We start from the raw sequence: 19,967 nt of genomic DNA, 5'->3' as shown, positions 1-19,967 counted from the left end.
TGTATTTTTTTCTTATGCACAATGTAACAATTTGTCATCAATTTCTTAAACATTCAGTTTAAGAAACACTGCCAATAAGGAGCGACAGCATGCAAACTCTGGTGTTCTACAAGACATTTGAAGAGCTTGCACAAAGTCTTTAGGAAAAGGAAGTACACTTCTGGAAGTTTGTTTTGGCTAGGAGAAGCTAACACCGACAAAAAAGACCATTGGGAGATATAGAAGCCATAACAAATACTCACGCACTGTTATAACATTGTTATAGCTTTTGCAACTATGCATAAAATTGTTGCCTATTCCTACTACAGAAAAAAACCACAATAATACACAAAATGTAGAAGGCTCTACATTGCCAGATGCTTCCTGTAGATATTTTAAGGCCAGCTATCTTCAGTAATATATATGTCCTGAGCCTGTCAGACATGTGAAATTAAGCATCCATTAATTAATTTAAAAGCCTCCAAAAGGAAACTTCCTTTAGATATCAACATGTATATTAAGCTGCTGTCAGGAAAAGCTATGCAGATAGGCAATTGCTCCAACAAACTACAAGCAAATTTCTGGGTGTTCAATATATCCTGGCTCTACTTGAAGCTGCCAAAAGCTGAACTGAGGGATTTCTTGCACACAAGCAATTTGCTCAACAAGTAAATTTTCTGCTAGAAAATTAAAAAGCAATCCATGTATATTTTTCCATCTATCAGCTATTCTAAATGCTAGATGGATACAAATGAAATGAAATAGGTTTCTAGATAATTTTATTACCCAAAGTCACAGACCAAATGTAAAGCAGTTATGAAAGTTGTTGTGAAAAATTCACTTTCTAACTGCAGGACTGGAAGCTGAACCAAAGCATTTTTGGGTAGGGTAGGGTAGGGTGGAAGGAAGGAACGAAGGAACTATCCAAAATAAAAGCTGGTAGAGAATAATTCAGTCATTTTTTAATTAGTGATGAAAATATTAACAGTTCTGCATTATTATTGAAGTCTAAATCTAATTCATTCTTTCTAGCAATGGTTGTTGCCTTTTAAAGCTCCTTTTAAGACTAGCAAAGGACTTTTAAATTCTCCCAGCATTGCATCTTTTCAATTTAAAGCACTTATGTGATTTTTTTTTAAAAAAATGTGTCATGTAATGATTTACTGCTTTACTACTTACATTGGTCATGCATCTGTTATGATTTTTAAATAGTTTCTCTCTCTCTCTCTCTCTCTCTCTCTCACACACACACACACACACACACACACACACACACACACAGTGTTTTGCAATATTCTACATTGCAAAATATAAATGTTAACATCTCAATCAATCCTGAACATTGAAAAGCTAATGCAATTATCCTCATTCCTTTTCATCAGGGTAGATTTAACTTTTTAGACAATGTTTCTATGCGTATGGGAAAAGGTGGTGAGAAGAAACAAAGGGCGAGGTTCTGCCTTCTCCAGTTGGTGTGCCCAATCTGAGGAGAGGAGTTCCTTTCTTCAGAGCTCTAGCAACAAGATACATGGCTGTGGGACTGGATGGTGTCGTCTGTTTCTGTGAACAGCCCACTTTCTTCATAGTTAACAGCTATAATAACAACAAAACATTAACAACCACTATCTTGTTGGTTGCTTTCCTTTGTTCCCCCATGCTCTTTCCTTTTTGATGTCACTCTTAATCATAAACTGAGGAAGAGAGCTATCTATGTTATAGTATTACTCATACCCATACAGAAACTTCTGGCTTAGGTTTTTGTTTTTTTTTACAAAAAGGGCAGAGTTCATGCCTTGCATTTGGGAGCTTTAAAAATAAAGTGGCAGGCTAGGGGCAGACAATGTCTTATTGACAAAGGCCTTTGGGAAAGTTTCTGACATATGCAGGAAGTGACTTTGCCATTCAAGGAAGAATTGCTGCCTCAACACAACCAATCATTTCTGAGGAGCACTTTATTCCACAATTTCATCTCAGGATAACCACCTTGTCATGAAGAAAAGAAGCAAAGAACAGAGGAGATATTTCCCCCACAAAAGGCGCTTCTGACATATGACAAATTATACTGACAATGCGTATAATTTATCCCTAAAGCGTTAAGTCATGTACAAACGATGTCAAAATGCTTACATTAAACATGCAGGAATGGACGTTTTGCTGAGTTAAGAAGCAGAAATATTAACTAAAAAACAGAACAGAGGAGACAGCTTTTCTATTACCCTGTTTCTCCAACAATACGGCCTCCCCCAATAGGAAGTCCCAGCATGTTTTATAGGCATGAAATGAAATTAAGCTCCTCCCCCCAAATTAAGGCCTATATTAAAACATGTGAAATGGGGGGAATGGTGGGGAGGCTTGCCGTTAGGAAGTTCTTTTGTTGCACACCCAGATATGGTGCTGCCTGCATTGACCCCGATACGAAGTGCCCCACCAATGCCGAGGTCAACATCCAAGCCGTCACCGCCCACCCGAAGATGCAAGGGGGGGGGATTAAGTCACCCCCGAAAAGACGGCCTAGCCATTTTTTCGGGGCTCAAAAAAAAAATAAGACCCGGCCTTATTATATGAGAAACACGGTACTCTTTTATCAGCCAGTAATCTGGTCGATTGAAACATGCATTTGGATGTGATAATATCTACAAGCTCCATCCACAGAAATCAGTGATGAAAAACTATGCATAAATACACACTTGTATTATTAATCAGTGATTACAACTAAGCCAACGTTGCAGTAATAATCCCTACAGTTGTGACTATTGAGTATTCAAAGGTAAGAAAGACCATTCATTAAGAATCCAGATGGAATAACTACATTATACTTACATACGTATGCATACACACACCCATACACACACGTATAATTGTGTTCCACATGCTTTGTGTTTGCTTGCACTATAATTGTTTATTATAAACCTCAATCTACCATTCACATTTTTTTCTGCTTTTCTCTTAACATCTTCCCTGAGCACTGAACAAAACCAAAGCCACTTCCTAAATGTTACCAGTGTATTCAGAACACTGAATGCCTACCTTCTGAAGAACACCTTTGCAGTCTTGAGATACAACCAGGTTTGCCAGAAGATTAAATGTCATCTGCTGAATGATGCCGTTCTCAGACAGAGTTTGAGTTGCTAACTTCATGATGTTATGCATAAGTGGGTTCCCAGCTGCCGTTCTTTGGGTTGTCTGGAAAGAGCACAAGCTGCTACTTGCCACGCAAAGGGAAGCACAGCCTTTAAAGATCAAAATGTTGTTACAGGTAAATATGAGGAGGGAAAAAAGAACTTTTTATTAAGTTGCCTGTTTGCCAGTAAACAACTTCATTCCATGTTAAAATAACAGTTTTCAAAAACCTACATTCCATGTTAAAATTACGATTTTCCCAAAAAGTTTTTTTTTTTTTTTTGCTCAGGGTTATACTATGGAATTCTTGATGCTCTTTGAGATTGCAGATATTTCAATGTTCAACTAGGTAATATAATCAGTGCATATAACTCACATTGATTCTTTTTTTTAATCTAGTGTGTAATGAAATGCCTACAAGCACCAAACTTAAAAGAGCATCAAGAACTCAACAAAACTAATATATAAAACATTAAATCTCACAGAACACACTTTATTTTATCAACTATTACAGGAGTACAGTGTTGATTAGACAAAGGAATCTTGCTTCAAGCCTTTTCTCATATGAAACCCACCCCTTTCTCTCATCTCCAGGCTTATGGGAAATAAATAGTTTATGCATAGTTACCCTTTCATGTGTATTTATTTCCTTCAACCTATACTATTTTTTAAGAGTTTTCTTTTTTTAAAAAACAAAAATACACAGATAAGGAGGGCAGAGCTGGCGTTGCGGTGGTACAACGCACGATCTTGATCCTCCAAGATTGCTGTCGATATCTCCACTGCTGGAGGGTCCCGACAAACCTAAACCGTCCCGTAGAGACGGTGATTGATTAGGGCACGTCCTGTCGATCCCAGGGACATCACAAAGTCCCTGGTTGATCCAGGAAAAGCCCTTTTGCCAGCGGCGGAGAGGCAGCCATTCAAGCTGCTGAAGCTGGGACAGCTCTGGAACGGAAGAGATTGAAGGAAAGTGTGTCAGTTTGGTGACAGTTTACTTATTATTGCTTGAAGAGAACATCCTGAAAGATTTAAAGTGAAATTAAAAGTGAAGAGAAAAGAGTTTAAGCAGCGAAATTAAGCTAGTTAAAGTGAAAGTTTTTTCCTTTTCCCTTTTTATTGGAACTTTGAATTTGGTAAAGTTACTGAATTTTAAACTGGACTGGTTTCTTTTAAATTCTCCATCTTTGTTTTTATTTTTTTTAACAATTTTTTGAAAGTCTGTTTTGATTAAGACTCTTCTTTTGGATTTGAGGTTTTTTTTTTCTTCAAAAAAAGGAAGGATTCCATTTTCTCTTTTTGCTTCTGGTATTGGATATGTGAGAGGGAGTGAAAGGGAAGGGGAAAAATAAGTAGTGCTGCCATCTAGAGGCTTGGACATATTGTTTCTTTCTTTCCTCAGTTTGTTTTTGTACTTGTGCTATACTCAAGGACTCTGAGTTTTGCACTGGAAAAGATAGTGGGATGAGCATGGCAGATTGTTTATACAGGTGCCCATCTGTGAAACTAAATAATTAGAGCTTCGAGCTGAAGTTGAAAGAAAGAAGATTGAAGTGACCTTGAAAATACTGGAACTAGAAACATTGAGTTGATTTATTAAAGAGCCTTGGATACTCAGTGGCAGTGGCTGGCTTAACTTTGGGTTATTTTTCATCTCCTTTTTTACTCCCCCTCCCCCCCAGTTGGATTTTTATATTAGGATTTTAACCTTCTATTCCAGAAACTAGAACGTAAATCTTTTACTTCCTTTTTTTATCCTCTTCCTTTTCTCTCTTTTATTAAGAGAAACAATTGGATTAAGGTACATAAGTGCCTAAAGATTTTTCTTTTTCCCTTTTTCTTTTTTGGAGTGGCAATTGCCTGCCTGCACTCCTTTTTTATTTTTATTTTTCCTTTTCTCTCTTTTTTCTCTCTCTCTCTACAGGTAAGCACTACAAGATGAGCAGAAAGACAACAGCACCAGCTTCCTCAATACCAATAGCCTCTTCACCATCAGGAGGACAACGGTCAATATAGACAATCTTACAACAGGAGAAAGAGAAGGAAGTGACGTTACAGATGATTATGCAAGGAATTCAGAAGATTGAAAAGAGAATGGAGAATATTGAGCAAAGAACTCAACCTATACTATTTTGTTTGTTTTAAAAGTAATCAATTGGAAGAAAAGCTAGTAATAAATCCTCAGTTCCTTCATTTTAGATTCCATCATCTGTTTTTTTTCCAAGCAGGACATTCCTTATGTTTTTTTCACTGGCTGTCATCTCCAGCTCTTTCTTCTAGCTGTATTCTAACTATAGGCATGCTGGTATTTGTCATCTAAATGTACTATTAGAGGGAGTGATTCATGATGATTGAAAGATGTGAAGAAAGGAGAGCTTTCTTCTTTAAAACATAAAGTGATAGATCGATGGAAATCCAGACATCAGAAGCCTATTATGATGCATTTTTAAAGTAATGTGTGATATTTTGAAGAATATATGCCATATATTAAGCCATGCAGTAAGACATTTCTAACATCAGTTTTGGAATGACAAAAACTCCAATTATCTGGCATGAGTTCCTACTTCTTTTAAACCAGCATTTTCATACTTTAAAATATTTCTGGATCTTACCAGAAAGTTAAGTGGTGAATATTTGGAGACACATACATATATGGGAGTTGACTTTTTTTTTAAATAATCAGATTATAAGATCCAAGCTAGAGAAGAATTTAGAGATTATAATACTTGCCTAATCTTTCAAGTGAAATAATTCCAAATTCAAATTGTGTCAAGATGTGAAAACTTCTCTACTATTGTGAAAACTTCTCTACTATTAATGACTTCTCACTGATGTATTTTTACATGGGGACAAGCATTTGCTGGGAGCTACAAGGAACTTAATTTAGTTTTGAGGGATAAACAAATTTGGTTTGCAGACACAGATCTTATTCATGGCTTTAACCCAAAAATCTCCTGGAAGCCTTTCCAAGGATCTGACATGTGTAATGGTTGAACTGATGGAGCTTTTTCCCTGGAATATATTACATCACAGTATAAGCTGCTTTTGAATATAGTCTCAGTTAAAAGAGAGAGTAATTTGTGTTGTGACAAATAGTGCAATGCTGCTGTCTGAAAACAAATCTGAAAACATGCCATGGACATGTTCAACCTTAGACATGTGGAAGTATTTAGATTATCATACAGATATATAACTTAAAATGGAATATAATTTAAACTGAGTTCAATTTTGATGAAATTGAGGAAATTAACACCATGACTATAAGGATGCACACGTGAACTTTTTCAGTTTTTCTACGCAGAGGAATTAAGGCATTCCTGATGATTTCCAAAGCTATTTTTAAATACAAACTCATTTGCTTTCTATTATAACTCATCATGCTTTGAATTAAATTTTGCACTCTCCTCCGTTACATTTTTGATGTCGATATACTCCCACAAAAGAACTTGCAAAGTTTTCTACATGACCATTGCTAACATGTAATTTCTCTTACAAATTACCGTGAATGATTGAACTAAGATTATTCACATTCCGTAGATACAGGACATTCATGAACTATCCACCCACCTTAGTCACCGATTTATTAAAAAAAGTAAACCCTGAAACATTTTTAACTCAAATTGCCCACTGATTAACTATGAAAAACCAGTTTCTTTTGAAATGAAATGTTTAGTGCAGTCAGATGCTGTCACCATCTCTCAAGGGCAGCCATGTAAATGTCAAGAAATTTTAATATGCGATCGGTAAATAATTCTTCATGGTACTTTATGCCAACCTTCATGGAAAAGGAATATATTTGCTAAGAGGAAAAGAATAAAAGCAAATATTAACTCTTTTTCTCTCACAGATGCACATCTACAATCAACTGTTTACAAGGTAGGAAGGCATGAGTGTTTCCATTTCTGTTGGAATACAGATAGTCCTCCTTCAGTGACCACAATTGGAATTGGCAAAGTGTTGTTGGTTGTTAAGCAAAGTGAAATGCAACAGTGCTTATTGTCTTGGCAGACTTGTCCCTAAGTTTGTCATCATCTTTGTAACTGTGAATAGTTGCAGACTCAGTTGCTAAACATGACTACCTATATATAATAATTCGAGGGAGGAGGAGAGAACTATCATTTGTGTAATACAAGGACTTGGAAAAGTGACTTTGAACAAAGATCTCGTTAGGCCTTTCCTTTCCTTTCCCCTTCCTTTCCTTCTGCCTTCCTTCCAGCTTTAATGGTCACTTGCTACATGCAGCAATGATTGGAGCATCACTCACCTGAAGGATAGTTTGCAGTGTAGGTACAAAGCAGATGCAAGGCTGCTTGCATCAAGGAGTCGTCCATTAAAAGCCAAGGCCACAAAGAATGCAAAATAGGAATGAGATGAGTTCCAAGGGCTGCTGCCTGTCAAATAATGAGAAGATGTTGCAATACTGAAAGAGCTTTTGTAGGTGTGACTGTGAAGATAATGCAAAATCTAAGGGCTCATTGACCACAGACGGATCTTTTCCAACCTCCACATCCTCCAAACATACATGCATGTCAACTCTGATGAACCAACCATTTTGGAAGTTGGTATCTATGCATTGAAGAGGATCCAAGATGGAAAGGTAGAAACAGAGATGTAAATATTACTTGGAAGAAAATATAATTTCCTCTTGAGACATGAAAATTAACTAATGCCTCACAATAAACATACCAATCCCAAACAAAATACAAGTTCAGTTATATTAAAATAAGGGACCAAACTATCACTCACATCCTCAACCCTCTGGATATTCCTGAACAGTTATTATGACACAATCTGAAAGATAAATCACAAACTGGAAGATAAATAAAATAAGGCTGTTGGTTTCCCACCCTTTGTATTTCTAAATAATTCATTTCCATCACCATTGCTACCCAGATGCTAGGCATCTATAAACAGTTGGGTTAACAGAAAGTGAAAAGTGAAGGTCATAAGTAGATTGCTCCCAATATTGCAAAGTTACATCTCCAGCAAGGCAGGCCTTTTGCAAATTTTAGCTGAAGGGGAGGGTTAGACATTTCCCATGTCTCTTACTTTGCAGGATTCATTTCGAAAGAAACAATTTCTTAGGAGCTGCATGGCAAGTTTTAATTCTCTGCTGAGGTTGTCTTCCTGGTAGAACAAAAAAATTGGTTTAGATCAATATACAAGCAGAATCTGGTTTATATAACACATACAGTTCTGCTTGCTTCTCCAGAACTAGGTTCTGTAATAGCTTTGTACTGTATAGTATCAACCTAGTTAACTCTCAACTCTTTTTTCCTACCATGTATTCAAAATGGATGATGATTTATGTATGTATGTTTTGCCGCCATTTTGTATAACTTGGCACTTTTGGATGCTGCTATTATTATATTATTATTGTTATTCTTGAGGTGGTGTCATTGTTTCATGGGTGGTGTTTTTTCTTTTGAGAGCGTGCATCAATGTGTGTCATTGTGTATGACAATAAAGGTTATCTTAATCTTGATTAATTTAACCAAGCATGGACATAGCCAGTATCTAGAAAACAATATCTGCCTTTCATGGTGGGAAAAAACCCTTTGAGGTTTAGTGGCCATCCAACCGAGGGTGAGACCATTCCATCAAACAAAGACAGATGCTACCCAAGATCTATTTTGGATTTTATAGAGCAAATCTACTGGCTGACAATAAAATAATTTTCTCTCAAAGGAACATTAAACAAAAAGGAACTAAAGCAATGTGATGAGTGAAAGAATATAAATACCCTCATTGTAAAAGGCTCACCAGAGGTCTGCTCTTTCTATTGACATAATTATACAAGTACATATTAAGATAAAGACTTTTCTAATTATACCAAACAAATTTAAAATTAAAATATTGAATACCATCTAAAAAGACTTGTTGATGGCATATCCATCCAAGTAGGATTTATCATTCCTCTTTGTATAAAGGCTACAAAATAACTGATTAATATGTACATGGAGGCAGATTTGCTTGAATGGTATTCTAATCATTTCACATGGTTGCACGTATCACTTGAGAAACATTAATTAGCAAGTTATGTTTTCAAGGGAATCGGAAGATATTCAGTTGAAATAAAAATTATTCTTATCCACTTATCCACTCCCTTTTTCAATAAGAGTCTATTCATTGACAGATATATACTTTGTAGTAAGCATCTTATGTGTTGATTTAGACAGTCATATAATCAATATCAGAATAAGAATTTTGAAAATGAGAAGCGCAAGATTTTAATATATGCCCTTAAGGTAAGTGATTTCTTCCATCCTTCTTCTTTCCCCTCTGAAGCATACTGGATACTGTGTTAGATTTAGGAAAATAAAACACCATGTAAATATTTCTATCCAGCCCTTTATTGCTGATACAATATAATATAAGGCAGAGGAAGAGGCTGCTTAACTTTTCCATACCTGAGAATGCCCTACAGGCAGATTTTGTGCTTTCTCCTACTTATGTTCAAACCTACCTTAGAAGGTCACCTAGGTGAAGTAGTAGGTAAGAGGGATTACAAGCATCTTCTGCACCATCTATTATTTCTATTTTTCAAAGCATTTGCCCCACAGTGTAACAGTTAACCTTTAGTGCTTGATATTCAGAATCAAATGGAAATTTGAATATGCACTCCTTTGAAAGCAAAACATTTGAAATTGAGACGTCATGTCTGAATAATGCTAGAAATTGAGAAGTTCCAGAGGGAAACATTATTCTTAAGGAAGCATTCTTAACAATTATACAACAACTGCAGTCCTCCAGATAAAGTGAACCACAACTCTCATCTTCCTAAACCACCATTTCCATCCAGTGATGATGATACAGGATGCTGCACACACACACACACCAAGAAAAAAAATACTAAAGAAGCAGCATATTTTTTTTCCCAAAGGTGTGGGATTCTCATCATCCCCAGCCTATTAAAACCTACATATACAAGAGTATAAGTCTCACTAACTCATCTGTACAAAACAAGGATATAAAATGGATAGGAAGAACACCATTCACATATTCAACCATTTTTACATCAATATGGTTAAAATACCTTTTTTCTTTGGATTGCTTTTCCAAGCTTCAAGGACGCTAGATTCAGTTCTGTATAAACATGTTTCATCTGTTCCAAGCCAGTCTCGATGAGGTTGGCTATAAAGAAAAAATATGCATTCTATTAATCAATCTACTCAAAATGTGCAATGGTCAAATGCATACTTGGGCCAATGAGCCAATTTGGACTTGATAGATTGAAGATCTGATATTGTATAAGCTGAATTATTCATTAGCAAAGTTTTGACAAATGTAAATAATAAAAATCGTGTTACATTCAGATTTGCTTCTTTATTTTGATTTGGAAACATAAAATACTTGTCCTGGGGATAATGTACATTAATTGTTTTGAAAGAATCAAAACATTTTCTTACACTGGCATCTATCCAGCCAGTATCACTTAATTGTAGACAAAGAAAGAAAGAAAGGTTATGGACATTTTTCCAAATTTCTTTCGTTTTTTTCTTTGTAACAACTGGCCAGGCCTCTTGGAGACATTATTTCTGTAAAGTTTTGTATTTGCCAGGTTTTCCATGATGGTTTTACTCCAAATATCAAAAGAATTCTATTGGCATTGCTTCCTGCAGTCATTACCCTGTATCTATAAACAGCTAATACCAGGATAGAGAAGAAGGACACGTATATTCCGGTCGGTTGTTCAGGTGTATAAATCCAAAAGAAGCTGTAATAGGAATCATCAGCTTCTCATCACTAATCTCACTTAAGACACCATCGGTTGAAAATGGGCCATAATGATGGCAATGATAATCTATTCAATGCACACAGCAAGAAAATACCTGACAAAACAAGAACCTGCTGTTGACTCTCAGGTTCTTAATTTCCCTGACAGTGAACATAACCAGCAAACCATCATCCATATCACAGGAAACAGACCCAACAACAGCTGGACATACAAAGCTGTTACAATGGGGTCATTCTTTCTCTTTAACTACACAGTGAATGACACCTGCTTTAAAATCCCCAATTTTTAGGTAACATCTCACCTTCCAGGGCACATTTCTGGGCACTTCTACTAACAGCTAAAAAGGGAAGCAAGGCACTGGCAGAAACTTTTTTTACCATATCTTGAAAAGAGTTTACTTCATAGGTCTGTGAAAAAAACAGAATGGGTTATCAAAGATAAATATAAGATTCCCGATATGCAGAAATTTCCACATTATGCTTTTGCAAGAATTGATTTGAATTCCCTTTATTGATCATCATCTATATTTAAATGAAACATTTAGGAGTACACATAAAATAATAGACATGCAATTGAAACATAATAATCTACTATTGCTCTGTGGGAGAGATGGAAAGTCTCTAAATTTGATTAAATAAACCAAAAATAAAGACATGGGTTATGTTAAATTCCTATAAGATAGCACCATGATGGCAAACCTATGGCACATGTGCTGGAAGTGGCACGCAGAGCCATTTCTGTCGGCACACAAGAGGTCACCTGGAAGAGGCCCACTGCGCATGCACGGGCACCCCCGTCAGCCAGCTGATTGTCGGGGATCTGCTGCCATGCGCAGGGCGAGATGCATGTGCATGCGCAGGGTGCACGTGGGGGGTCGCGCATGCATACCTGGGGGTCGCACATGCATTGCATCATGGGTGCAGGCACGTGACATGGAAAAGGTTAGCCATCACTGAGATAGCACATGGTGAAGGGGGTCTCGCCATGGGCAACTCACCTCAGCCAATTTGCTGCGGGAGAGCTTTCCACGGAACAAGAGTTACACTAATATTGAAGAAATTGTGGCATGGAATCATTAAAGAAAGGATGGCAAAGGACAACAAAATGAAAAGTGAATGACAAAAATAAAAATATTTTTTAAAAATATTTTAAATTGAATTGAATTGCTGAGTTGTCCCGCAAAAACTTGTCCATTTTAATAAGTTGTCCCACAGTGAGTTGGTTGTGGCATATTAGTTGTGGTGAGTTGATCATGGTGAGTTAACCAGAGCAAGTTGGCTGCGGCGCAGTGTACCACTCAAAAAGATCCACATATTTAAAAAAACAACAACACTGTAGCTCTTTGTCATCTTCTTCCTCTTCTTTTTAACATTTAATAAGCAAGGACATGTTTTTCATTATCAGAGCAAAATAAATGAGAAACCCTGGCTTCAGGATCCAGATTTGTCATGAATCAGAGGTTCAGCATCACAGGTTCTGACCAGTTCTAAGAGAACTGGTAGCGAAAATTTTGAGTAGTTCAGAGTACCGGCAAATACCACCTCTGACTGGAGATTTTACAGTATCCTTCCCCTGCCACGCCCACCAAGCCACGCCCACAGAACCAGTAGTAAAAAAAACCTGCATCTCACCATTGCCCAGCATATAACTTTTATATACTGTTGTTGCTCTCTAGCCCCATCTAGTGGCTGGAGGGACAAATATGCCCTAAGATACGATCTTTATATACTGTTGCTGCTCTTTAGCCCCATCTAGTTGCCAGAGAGACAAATACCTAGTATATGATTTGAAGCTGACCCCACCCATTACCCATCCGCCTGCACTCTCAAAACAAGTGCATGCTGGGAAGCCAGACTCCATTTCTTTTAGCATTTGGAGAAGGCAGAAGCACAAAGGAGAATCTATCTTAATCTGTGGCACATGGTCATCCAAGGACAAACCCACATCCCACGCACAGAGCATTGCTGGTGAGATTTAAATTGCTTGTATTTATTGTTATGTTCAGCAGTAACTCAATACCGTCTTATCTTGTATTTGGTTCTCATTGTATGCATTTCCCCAGTTTCACCATGCCCTGTTCCTTCAATAAAGCATTCAAGATCTACCCACATAGTCTCTTTTATTGGAAGATAGGTGGGTTTAACTGCATGTCAGGCTGCACACAGACTAACATGTAGTGAGGACAGAACAAGATTCACTGAAAATTGAAAACTCTATTACAATTCAAAAACTATCTCTTGTGTAAAATATTTTTCTTATGAAATCATACCTTGACAGACATATATTTTTTCTACAGTTAAAATTACTGGTGCCCAAACTGTTTATGTTATTATGGTTTACCTAATACTATATTATAGGGAAAAGAAAAGCAGATTCTTTTTTTCTCAATGTATTAGTCTCCCTTTATACACTGATAAAGGACTGGCTGAATACTTTTTAGAGACATACTCAATTATTTCCCGCACTCAGTATTGAACTTTAGAAGTAATTTTTTCTCCTTTATTTTAGGTACCTGCTTCTGATTTCTGTTTTGATTTTGCTACTCTAATTTTTCTCCCTACAATTGCATGCGTTTTAAAAACTAGCAAGTGAATCTATCTGCTCCAGTAGTACTGACATGCCCTTTCCAGGATCCTTCTTTTACACAGATAAGATTTATTACCAAATTGTTGGTGTGACAAACAACACTTTCACTGCTTCCTCAAAAATTTCTTTCCAACCTCTCAGTTCTCCACACATTCTGGAATTGATTTGTTGAAATGTCATCATGAATAAAGGGTAACAACATCAAATCTCAATTCTAAGGCACGCCAGTTCAAAAGACACATAAGATGCAATGGTGACATTCACTATAATGATTTGGTGGGGAAAATTAAGCTGTATGAAGCTTTTAATTAAAAAAAACATGCTACTATTCTAGCAAGAATACATTGTTGCTTAATATTTCATGTTTTTCATGTGATTTCATGTGATTTCTTTGTTTTCCCATTCATTTATTACTGTGATCCACCATCTCCCCATTGCACGCCTTTTTATGTACAAATTGTATGGCACTAAAGTTGGCTTTTATATTCTCATTGATTGTCTTCCTTACTATGAAGTAAATTTCTAGGTTAAAATACATTTCCAATATATGACACTGTTCCAGGCCAGCAGCTAAAATAACTATTTCCATTGTAATTATTAGTTAGAGATGTTGTCTTCCTGGATAATTAATACCATGATTAGATTGAAATAGCACATACTGCATGTGTGATTTTTTTTTTTTTAAAGGAGGTTACGCTAATAGTAAAACAGAAACTGAGGAAATTATTAGCAGTTCATACCAACAGAAAAAAAAATTAAGAAGAGACTTGACGCCACAGGTAGTTGAGAAATGCAAGATCTTAGGTAAGGTGTACTTATCTTTTTGATTTAAATTCTACTCGTCTGGTATAAATCATCAATTAAAGAAGTCAGACTGCAAATACAAGCATCAGCAGATAATACTAGAAACCAAATATAATGGCTTATAAAAGGGAAATAACAAATCTTACTATGAGTAACTCTCCTATTAATAGAATTAAGAACAGAAAAGGAGTAGCTAAATAAAGGTTTAGTTGACAATATATTTAAAACATTTTTTTTTCTCTACCAGTTCTAGAACTGCTTTTTTTCTTTCTCTCCCTGCTCCTTTCCCAGTTTTCCCTCTTCTTCCCAGGACCAGTTTGCATCCATCCATCATCCCTAGAAACTGTTTTCTTCCAAAACTCTTGAATTTTGCATTTTGCTTACACAGGTAGTTCTCAATCTGTGGTCCGTGGACCCGGGGGGCATAATGTTGTCACATGGGGTCTGCAAAGGCTTGAAGAAATGTTATGATTTAAATCTTGAATTAAGACTTGAGGGTCTATGGCCACGCTCTGTGGCCACAAAAAATATTTAAAGGGGGTCTGTGGGGGAAAAAAATTGGGAACCACTGGCTTACATTCCTATAAGTTCTACATATAAGTCCTACAAGTTTAACACTCTGGGATGTAGATGTCTTAAACAACTCTGATCTTATTTGGCTCCTAATTGTGCCATCCCTATTATCTTTTTAACAAAACATCTGACAAATAAATAAGCACCTCCTTAATTTAATCTCTCTTATCTTGACATGCATTCACACAGTGATTAAGATTAGAGGAAAATGTATGTGAGTATCATTAGTTTACAAATCTACCTGAATGAGTAATTCACAAAGCTTGGTTACAGATGATTGGTTCTTCTTTTCATCAAGGAGGAAAGACACTGTTGGCTGGTAGCAAGCGTCCTCTTCATTGTTGAACTCTCTTTTCCCTTCTTCAGCAAAAAGAAGGGCTAAGAAATATAAGGAGGCCATACACAAACTCGGTTTTCTGGTAGAAAGATGGATACATTCACATAGTGTATCTAAAAGGTCAAAGAGAGTCAACTTTTATGATGCAGCAGTTTCATAAATATTAAATGATGTGTTAGGATACGAAATGAACTAACAGAAACAAACACCAGGCAATAGGTAACAGGATGGTTATGTTGACTATACATCAACATATGCCCTACCACCCATATTTTATTTAAAACATTCATTTAAGTAAACTTTGAGCTGTGATGGAAGCCATTAACAGCTGAAACAAATTCTATAAAAATGGTTTATTCCAAGTCTGCATGTCTGTTTGGAGAATCATAAAGAGAGGAAGTATTTCTAAATTAATCTGGGAGAGAAAACCTTTTGTTCTGACAGAAAAAAGTTTAACATCAGCAAAGGATCCATGATAGAGACACTGAGTTATTCAAAAAACATTTCCTAAGGTGTGCCCAGTCAAATGTCTTTAGGAAGATGTCCGTGTAAACTGCAGGTGCCATCGTTACATCTTCCACATGTTAGCCTTTTATTATATGTATAATTGTTGATGATTTGTGTAAGTTGAAGGAAAAAAATTTTAGTTAGCAGGATGGTGCTCACCTATAAACCTATCTCACTGTAGGCTTCTTGTGATCTGTACTGTTTCTATGAAGCAATAAAATAATTGGTTTTTATAGCAATAATCTAGGGTAAGAAATAATAAGGGTAAGAAAGACTCATTAAAGCAAAGGCAGGCAACTGGAGGCCTCAAGTTTGCATAAATAGCCTCCAGGCTATTTTTTTTCCGAGTCCCAAAGCCATCTTTGATTATTGTACATCTGCCAGAAATTGGTGACATAATTTCTTGACATTATGGGATGAGTACATGAAAACACAGTTTCATATTCAACTTAAACTTTTCTTCCAATCCAGGAAGAATAAAGCCATGGCTCCACCTGCTTTTCATCATTATCTCAACCACAAAGTGTTACATGTAGCTCTTGGACATTACAAGACTCTTCATCTCTGCTATTGTTCAATCCAAGAAACGAAACCTCTGAATGATCTACCCATATTTCCCCAAAAATAAGACCCAGACTTATTTTCTTTCGGGCCCCAAAATAAGCACTAGGGTTTATTTTTGGGGATGTCTTATTTTTTTCAAACTGGCGGCTCACAGGAGGTGGGGCAGGGATGGTGCCATGCTAGTCCCCCTGCATGCTTTGCCCCTACCATCCTGCATTGTCCTCCAGTGCTTCTCTAATTTTGCCCATCCATGCTTGTTCACTTTATTCCTGCAGCGGGAAAGAGGCAAGAAACCCACTCGAGGCTCCAAGGCTCTGTCCATTGCTGCACCAAAATGCCAACTTGACGAGAGGGGATTGGTTTTTCTGCAGATCATTTCAGGAGGGTGCAGTGAATCCATTCAACAGACAGTGGGATGGAGTGGGTGGGCTCTTAATTACAGCTTATTTTGGGGGTAGGGCTTATATTAGGCACACTCTTAAAAATCAGGCTAGGGCTTATTTTTGGGATAGGGCTTATTTTCAGGGAAACATGGCACCTAAAGAGACAAAACCTCTGAATGAACTACAGTCAAGAATAGAAACACAAACCTAATTCTTCACAGTCTCATCTCTGACTGGCGTTTCTGAAGCATACTATAATCCATGGTATCAAAACTAATAAAGGGAAGTCAAAGGCTTTACACTGTTATGCAGAACATTGTTTTAAAACCAGGTATTACCTATTACAGAAGCCCAATGTTTTGCTAACGCGAGAGATACAAATGGTAGTGCACTATGACCACATTTTCTTAACAGTATAGCTAAAAAAACAAGTAGGTCTTCCCATGTTCGATGAACTGCAGATGATAATTCAGGTCCTGTCATGTAAACATAAGGGGTGGGGGGAAAGTAAGCATCTAAGTAAAAGCTCACCTTAAATGTTTAAATATAGCTAAAGACAAGAAACTATCCATTCCACAAGAAGGACAAGACTTATATGCCACCCTAGAGGCAGGAAGATAACAAATATTATATATGGATATTCCAAAATTAAATTATGAAGCCACATTTATTAACATATACACAAATGAAGTTGGATATAAACTGCTTCTAATATTTGCTTTTTTATGTCTGTCTTTATATTTATTCAAATTTTTGTATTTCACATTCACAGACTATGACTGCATTCACAGATTAATATCTTCAAGAGATAATTCAATAGATACCTTCAAAGTAAGTAAGCATATTACCTCATTCTTAAGTTCTTGAAAATGTTGTACAATATATGGTAACAATGGCAAGCAACAGATCTACCTGGGACTTAAAATCGTGCTTTGTTTCCTAGAAATTAAGTGGCAGTCTCAGTGCTATTCCCACTTAATTAACACAAAGCAAGAAGCACTTTGTGCAAAAATAACTTTGTAAACAAGGGCAAGCAAAGAAGAACTGAAACAACATTTATAATGGACTGTTAGGACTTTATTGGAAAGCTCAAATCCTTCCAAAAGGGTTCTGAGCTTGAAACAATCCTTATTTGAGATCAGAATATTTATATTAGAAACTATTTCTTCCCTCTATCTGCCATGAAAATCCTACTGCAAAAAGGGTTTTCTTGAAAGATTCCTGGAACCTCAGAAGATCAGATTCTTTTTAATGATTCTTTTCCTGAGGAGACCATGAATTCTATTTGGGGGGGTCCCATCAGCTCTCCAGGCCATTGTTCCATCTAGCCCTATATATGACATACTGTCTATGTGGATAATCTTTCAGGTAAAAATGTTTCCATTCCTATTTGGAAATATTGAACAAATTCAACAAATATCACTGAAATATGGTGATATTTTGCTTAGCTTCCAGACTGTAGAAAACAAAATGTTGACATCAACTCATACAACTTTTATACATAATTTTCAGACATCTGCTCCTTACCTATGCTGTCCTCGGAGCTAAAGGAAAGAATCACAAAGAACTTTTCCAAAAGAGGCTTCAATAACTCATCTTGCAACACAAGATGAGTGTCCACCAACAAACATGACCTCAACAGTTGAGAAAATGATGAAACAAATTCCAGTAGAAATAAAATCTGTTTAAAAAGAACACAAAATTATTAGATTCTGATATTTGGATAACATTTTTACAACTATTTTTTTTTAAAAAACTTTATTCTGCTTTTATTATTTTTACACAGAAGTCAAGGCAGTGAACATATCCAACATATCTTCCTCCTTCTATCTCCTCCACAACCACAACTCTAGAAGGTGTCCCAAAGGTGCTTTCTCGAGAGGCAACTGAACTTTCTGGTTTTTCTTTTCTTGGAAGACATTTTGCTTCTTCAGCTCTGACTGGGTGGTGGGGAGTCAGAATTGAAGAAGCTTATTGGATGAGAAGTGAAATGTCTTGCAAGAAAAGAAAAACCAGACAGTCCAGTTGCCTCTTGAAAAAGCAACTGGGACAACCATGACCTGAAGGATTGAGAATCTCCATAGACAATCCTACAAGGTGAATTGGACTGAGAGTGACTGACCCAAAATCACCCAACTGGCTTTCATGTCTAAGGTGGTACGAGAATCCAGGCACCTGATTTCTAGCCTGATGCCTTAACCACTCATCCAAACATCTTTAAATAATCCTTAAAGCAATATAGGGCTGGCATTCTACCTTTAATCCAGAATATATTTGGAATTAAAATCCACTAAAACTGCTTATTTACTAATAAAAACAACTTTTATACTGTCCTATCACAAGACTTTGGTAATGTACATAATATCAGGGGTGGGATTCTACCGGTTCTGTCCAGCTCTACAGAACCAGTAGCTCTGAAGAGCAGCAGACACAGAACCGGTTCTGTGTCTGCTGCTGTTTTGGCCCACCCACCTGCCTGGGCTGCTACCTGTCCTTTATTCCCTGCTTTTTCAACCACAGCTGCTTTGTGCGGCACAGCTGCGGTTGAAAAAGCAGGAAAAAAGGGCTTTTCCAACTGTTGCGCACCCGCACGCAGCGCTGCTCAGCTGTCCAGGCAGCTCAGCAGGTCGTAAATTGCACTCGTGCGACTCACGCAACACAGAACAACAGAACTGGTAGTTATACTGGTCGGGTCCCATCCCTGCATAATATAGACATATATACCTTGACCCAAGAACATATTTCCTATAAATTTTCTGTCTCTCTTTCTCTATATACACATATATTTGTGTGTGTGAGTTACTGAACTACATTTGCTTGGAACTCACATAAAAGTCCTCTAAAAAAAAAGTTTGGAAAGTTTTGCAGTATTTTGAACTGAAGTTGAAATATGCAGTATTTTGAACTGAACTGAAATGATGTTAAAACTAACAAACAATTAAACAGAGGATAGCATTAGAGCCTGGCATTACTACCTCATTACAGTGTTTGCTAATTTAGTAAGGAATTATGTAAATTTAAAATATTAGCATGAATAAAATTTTCATAATTGTCGTTAATCACTGAGAACAAAAAGATACATTTCTTCTATTTTTCAAATAGAAAATCCTTTGCATGTAGAAAGCCATAGCATTTTTTTTCCATATCATATATTTAAAAACTGTACAGAAATCATCTATTAAAGCTGATTCTCTCATTCTGGCCCTAATTGCTTGGTGCATGTCGAATCTTTGCACTAGACATCTAAAATATAATTAATTTCTTTTATTTTCTCTCCCTCTTTTTTATTCTATAATCAACAAATCAAAGAATCCAAGCATAGCATACAATACAAACATCTCGTAAGTAAATCAAGATGTATACTCAAAGCAACCAA

At 36.6% G+C, this 19,967-nt stretch overlaps 1 protein-coding gene and 1 long non-coding RNA gene across 8 annotated transcripts in view; one reads left to right on the top strand and one right to left on the bottom strand.

Annotated features, from left to right (window-relative positions):
• Positions 1-19,967, bottom strand: part of RTTN (rotatin) — a 99,466-nt gene that overhangs the window by 8,532 nt on the left and 70,967 nt on the right. For all 7 annotated transcript variants that reach the window (XM_087961470.1, XM_087961472.1, XM_087961471.1 and 4 more), the window contains 8 exons: positions 18,119-18,272; positions 16,930-17,067; positions 15,042-15,250; positions 11,139-11,244; positions 10,136-10,233; positions 8,149-8,226; positions 7,364-7,490; positions 3,007-3,209 (listed from right to left, as the gene is read on the bottom strand). In XM_087961470.1, coding sequence (XP_087817596.1) covers positions 3,007-3,209; positions 7,364-7,490; positions 8,149-8,226; positions 10,136-10,233; positions 11,139-11,244; positions 15,042-15,250; positions 16,930-17,067; positions 18,119-18,272 — 1,113 coding nt within the window. The remainder of the gene's footprint in view (positions 1-3,006; positions 3,210-7,363; positions 7,491-8,148; positions 8,227-10,135; positions 10,234-11,138; positions 11,245-15,041; positions 15,251-16,929; positions 17,068-18,118; positions 18,273-19,967) is intronic.
• On the top strand, positions 12,687-18,259 carry LOC148131444 (uncharacterized). Its single transcript, XR_015748860.1, has 3 exons — positions 12,687-12,804; positions 17,364-17,422; positions 18,104-18,259. It is a non-coding gene; the product is annotated as an uncharacterized LOC148131444 (long non-coding RNA).

Source organism: Notechis scutatus, chromosome 3 (genome assembly GCF_049901735.1).
Source record: "Notechis scutatus isolate UNSWTSFEM ecotype Mainland chromosome 3, rNotScu1.2, whole genome shotgun sequence".
NCBI classification, from domain to species: domain Eukaryota; kingdom Metazoa; phylum Chordata; class Lepidosauria; order Squamata; family Elapidae; genus Notechis; species Notechis scutatus.
Note: the sequence above shows the minus strand (reverse complement) of the source record. Positions and strands in the feature narration are given on the sequence as shown.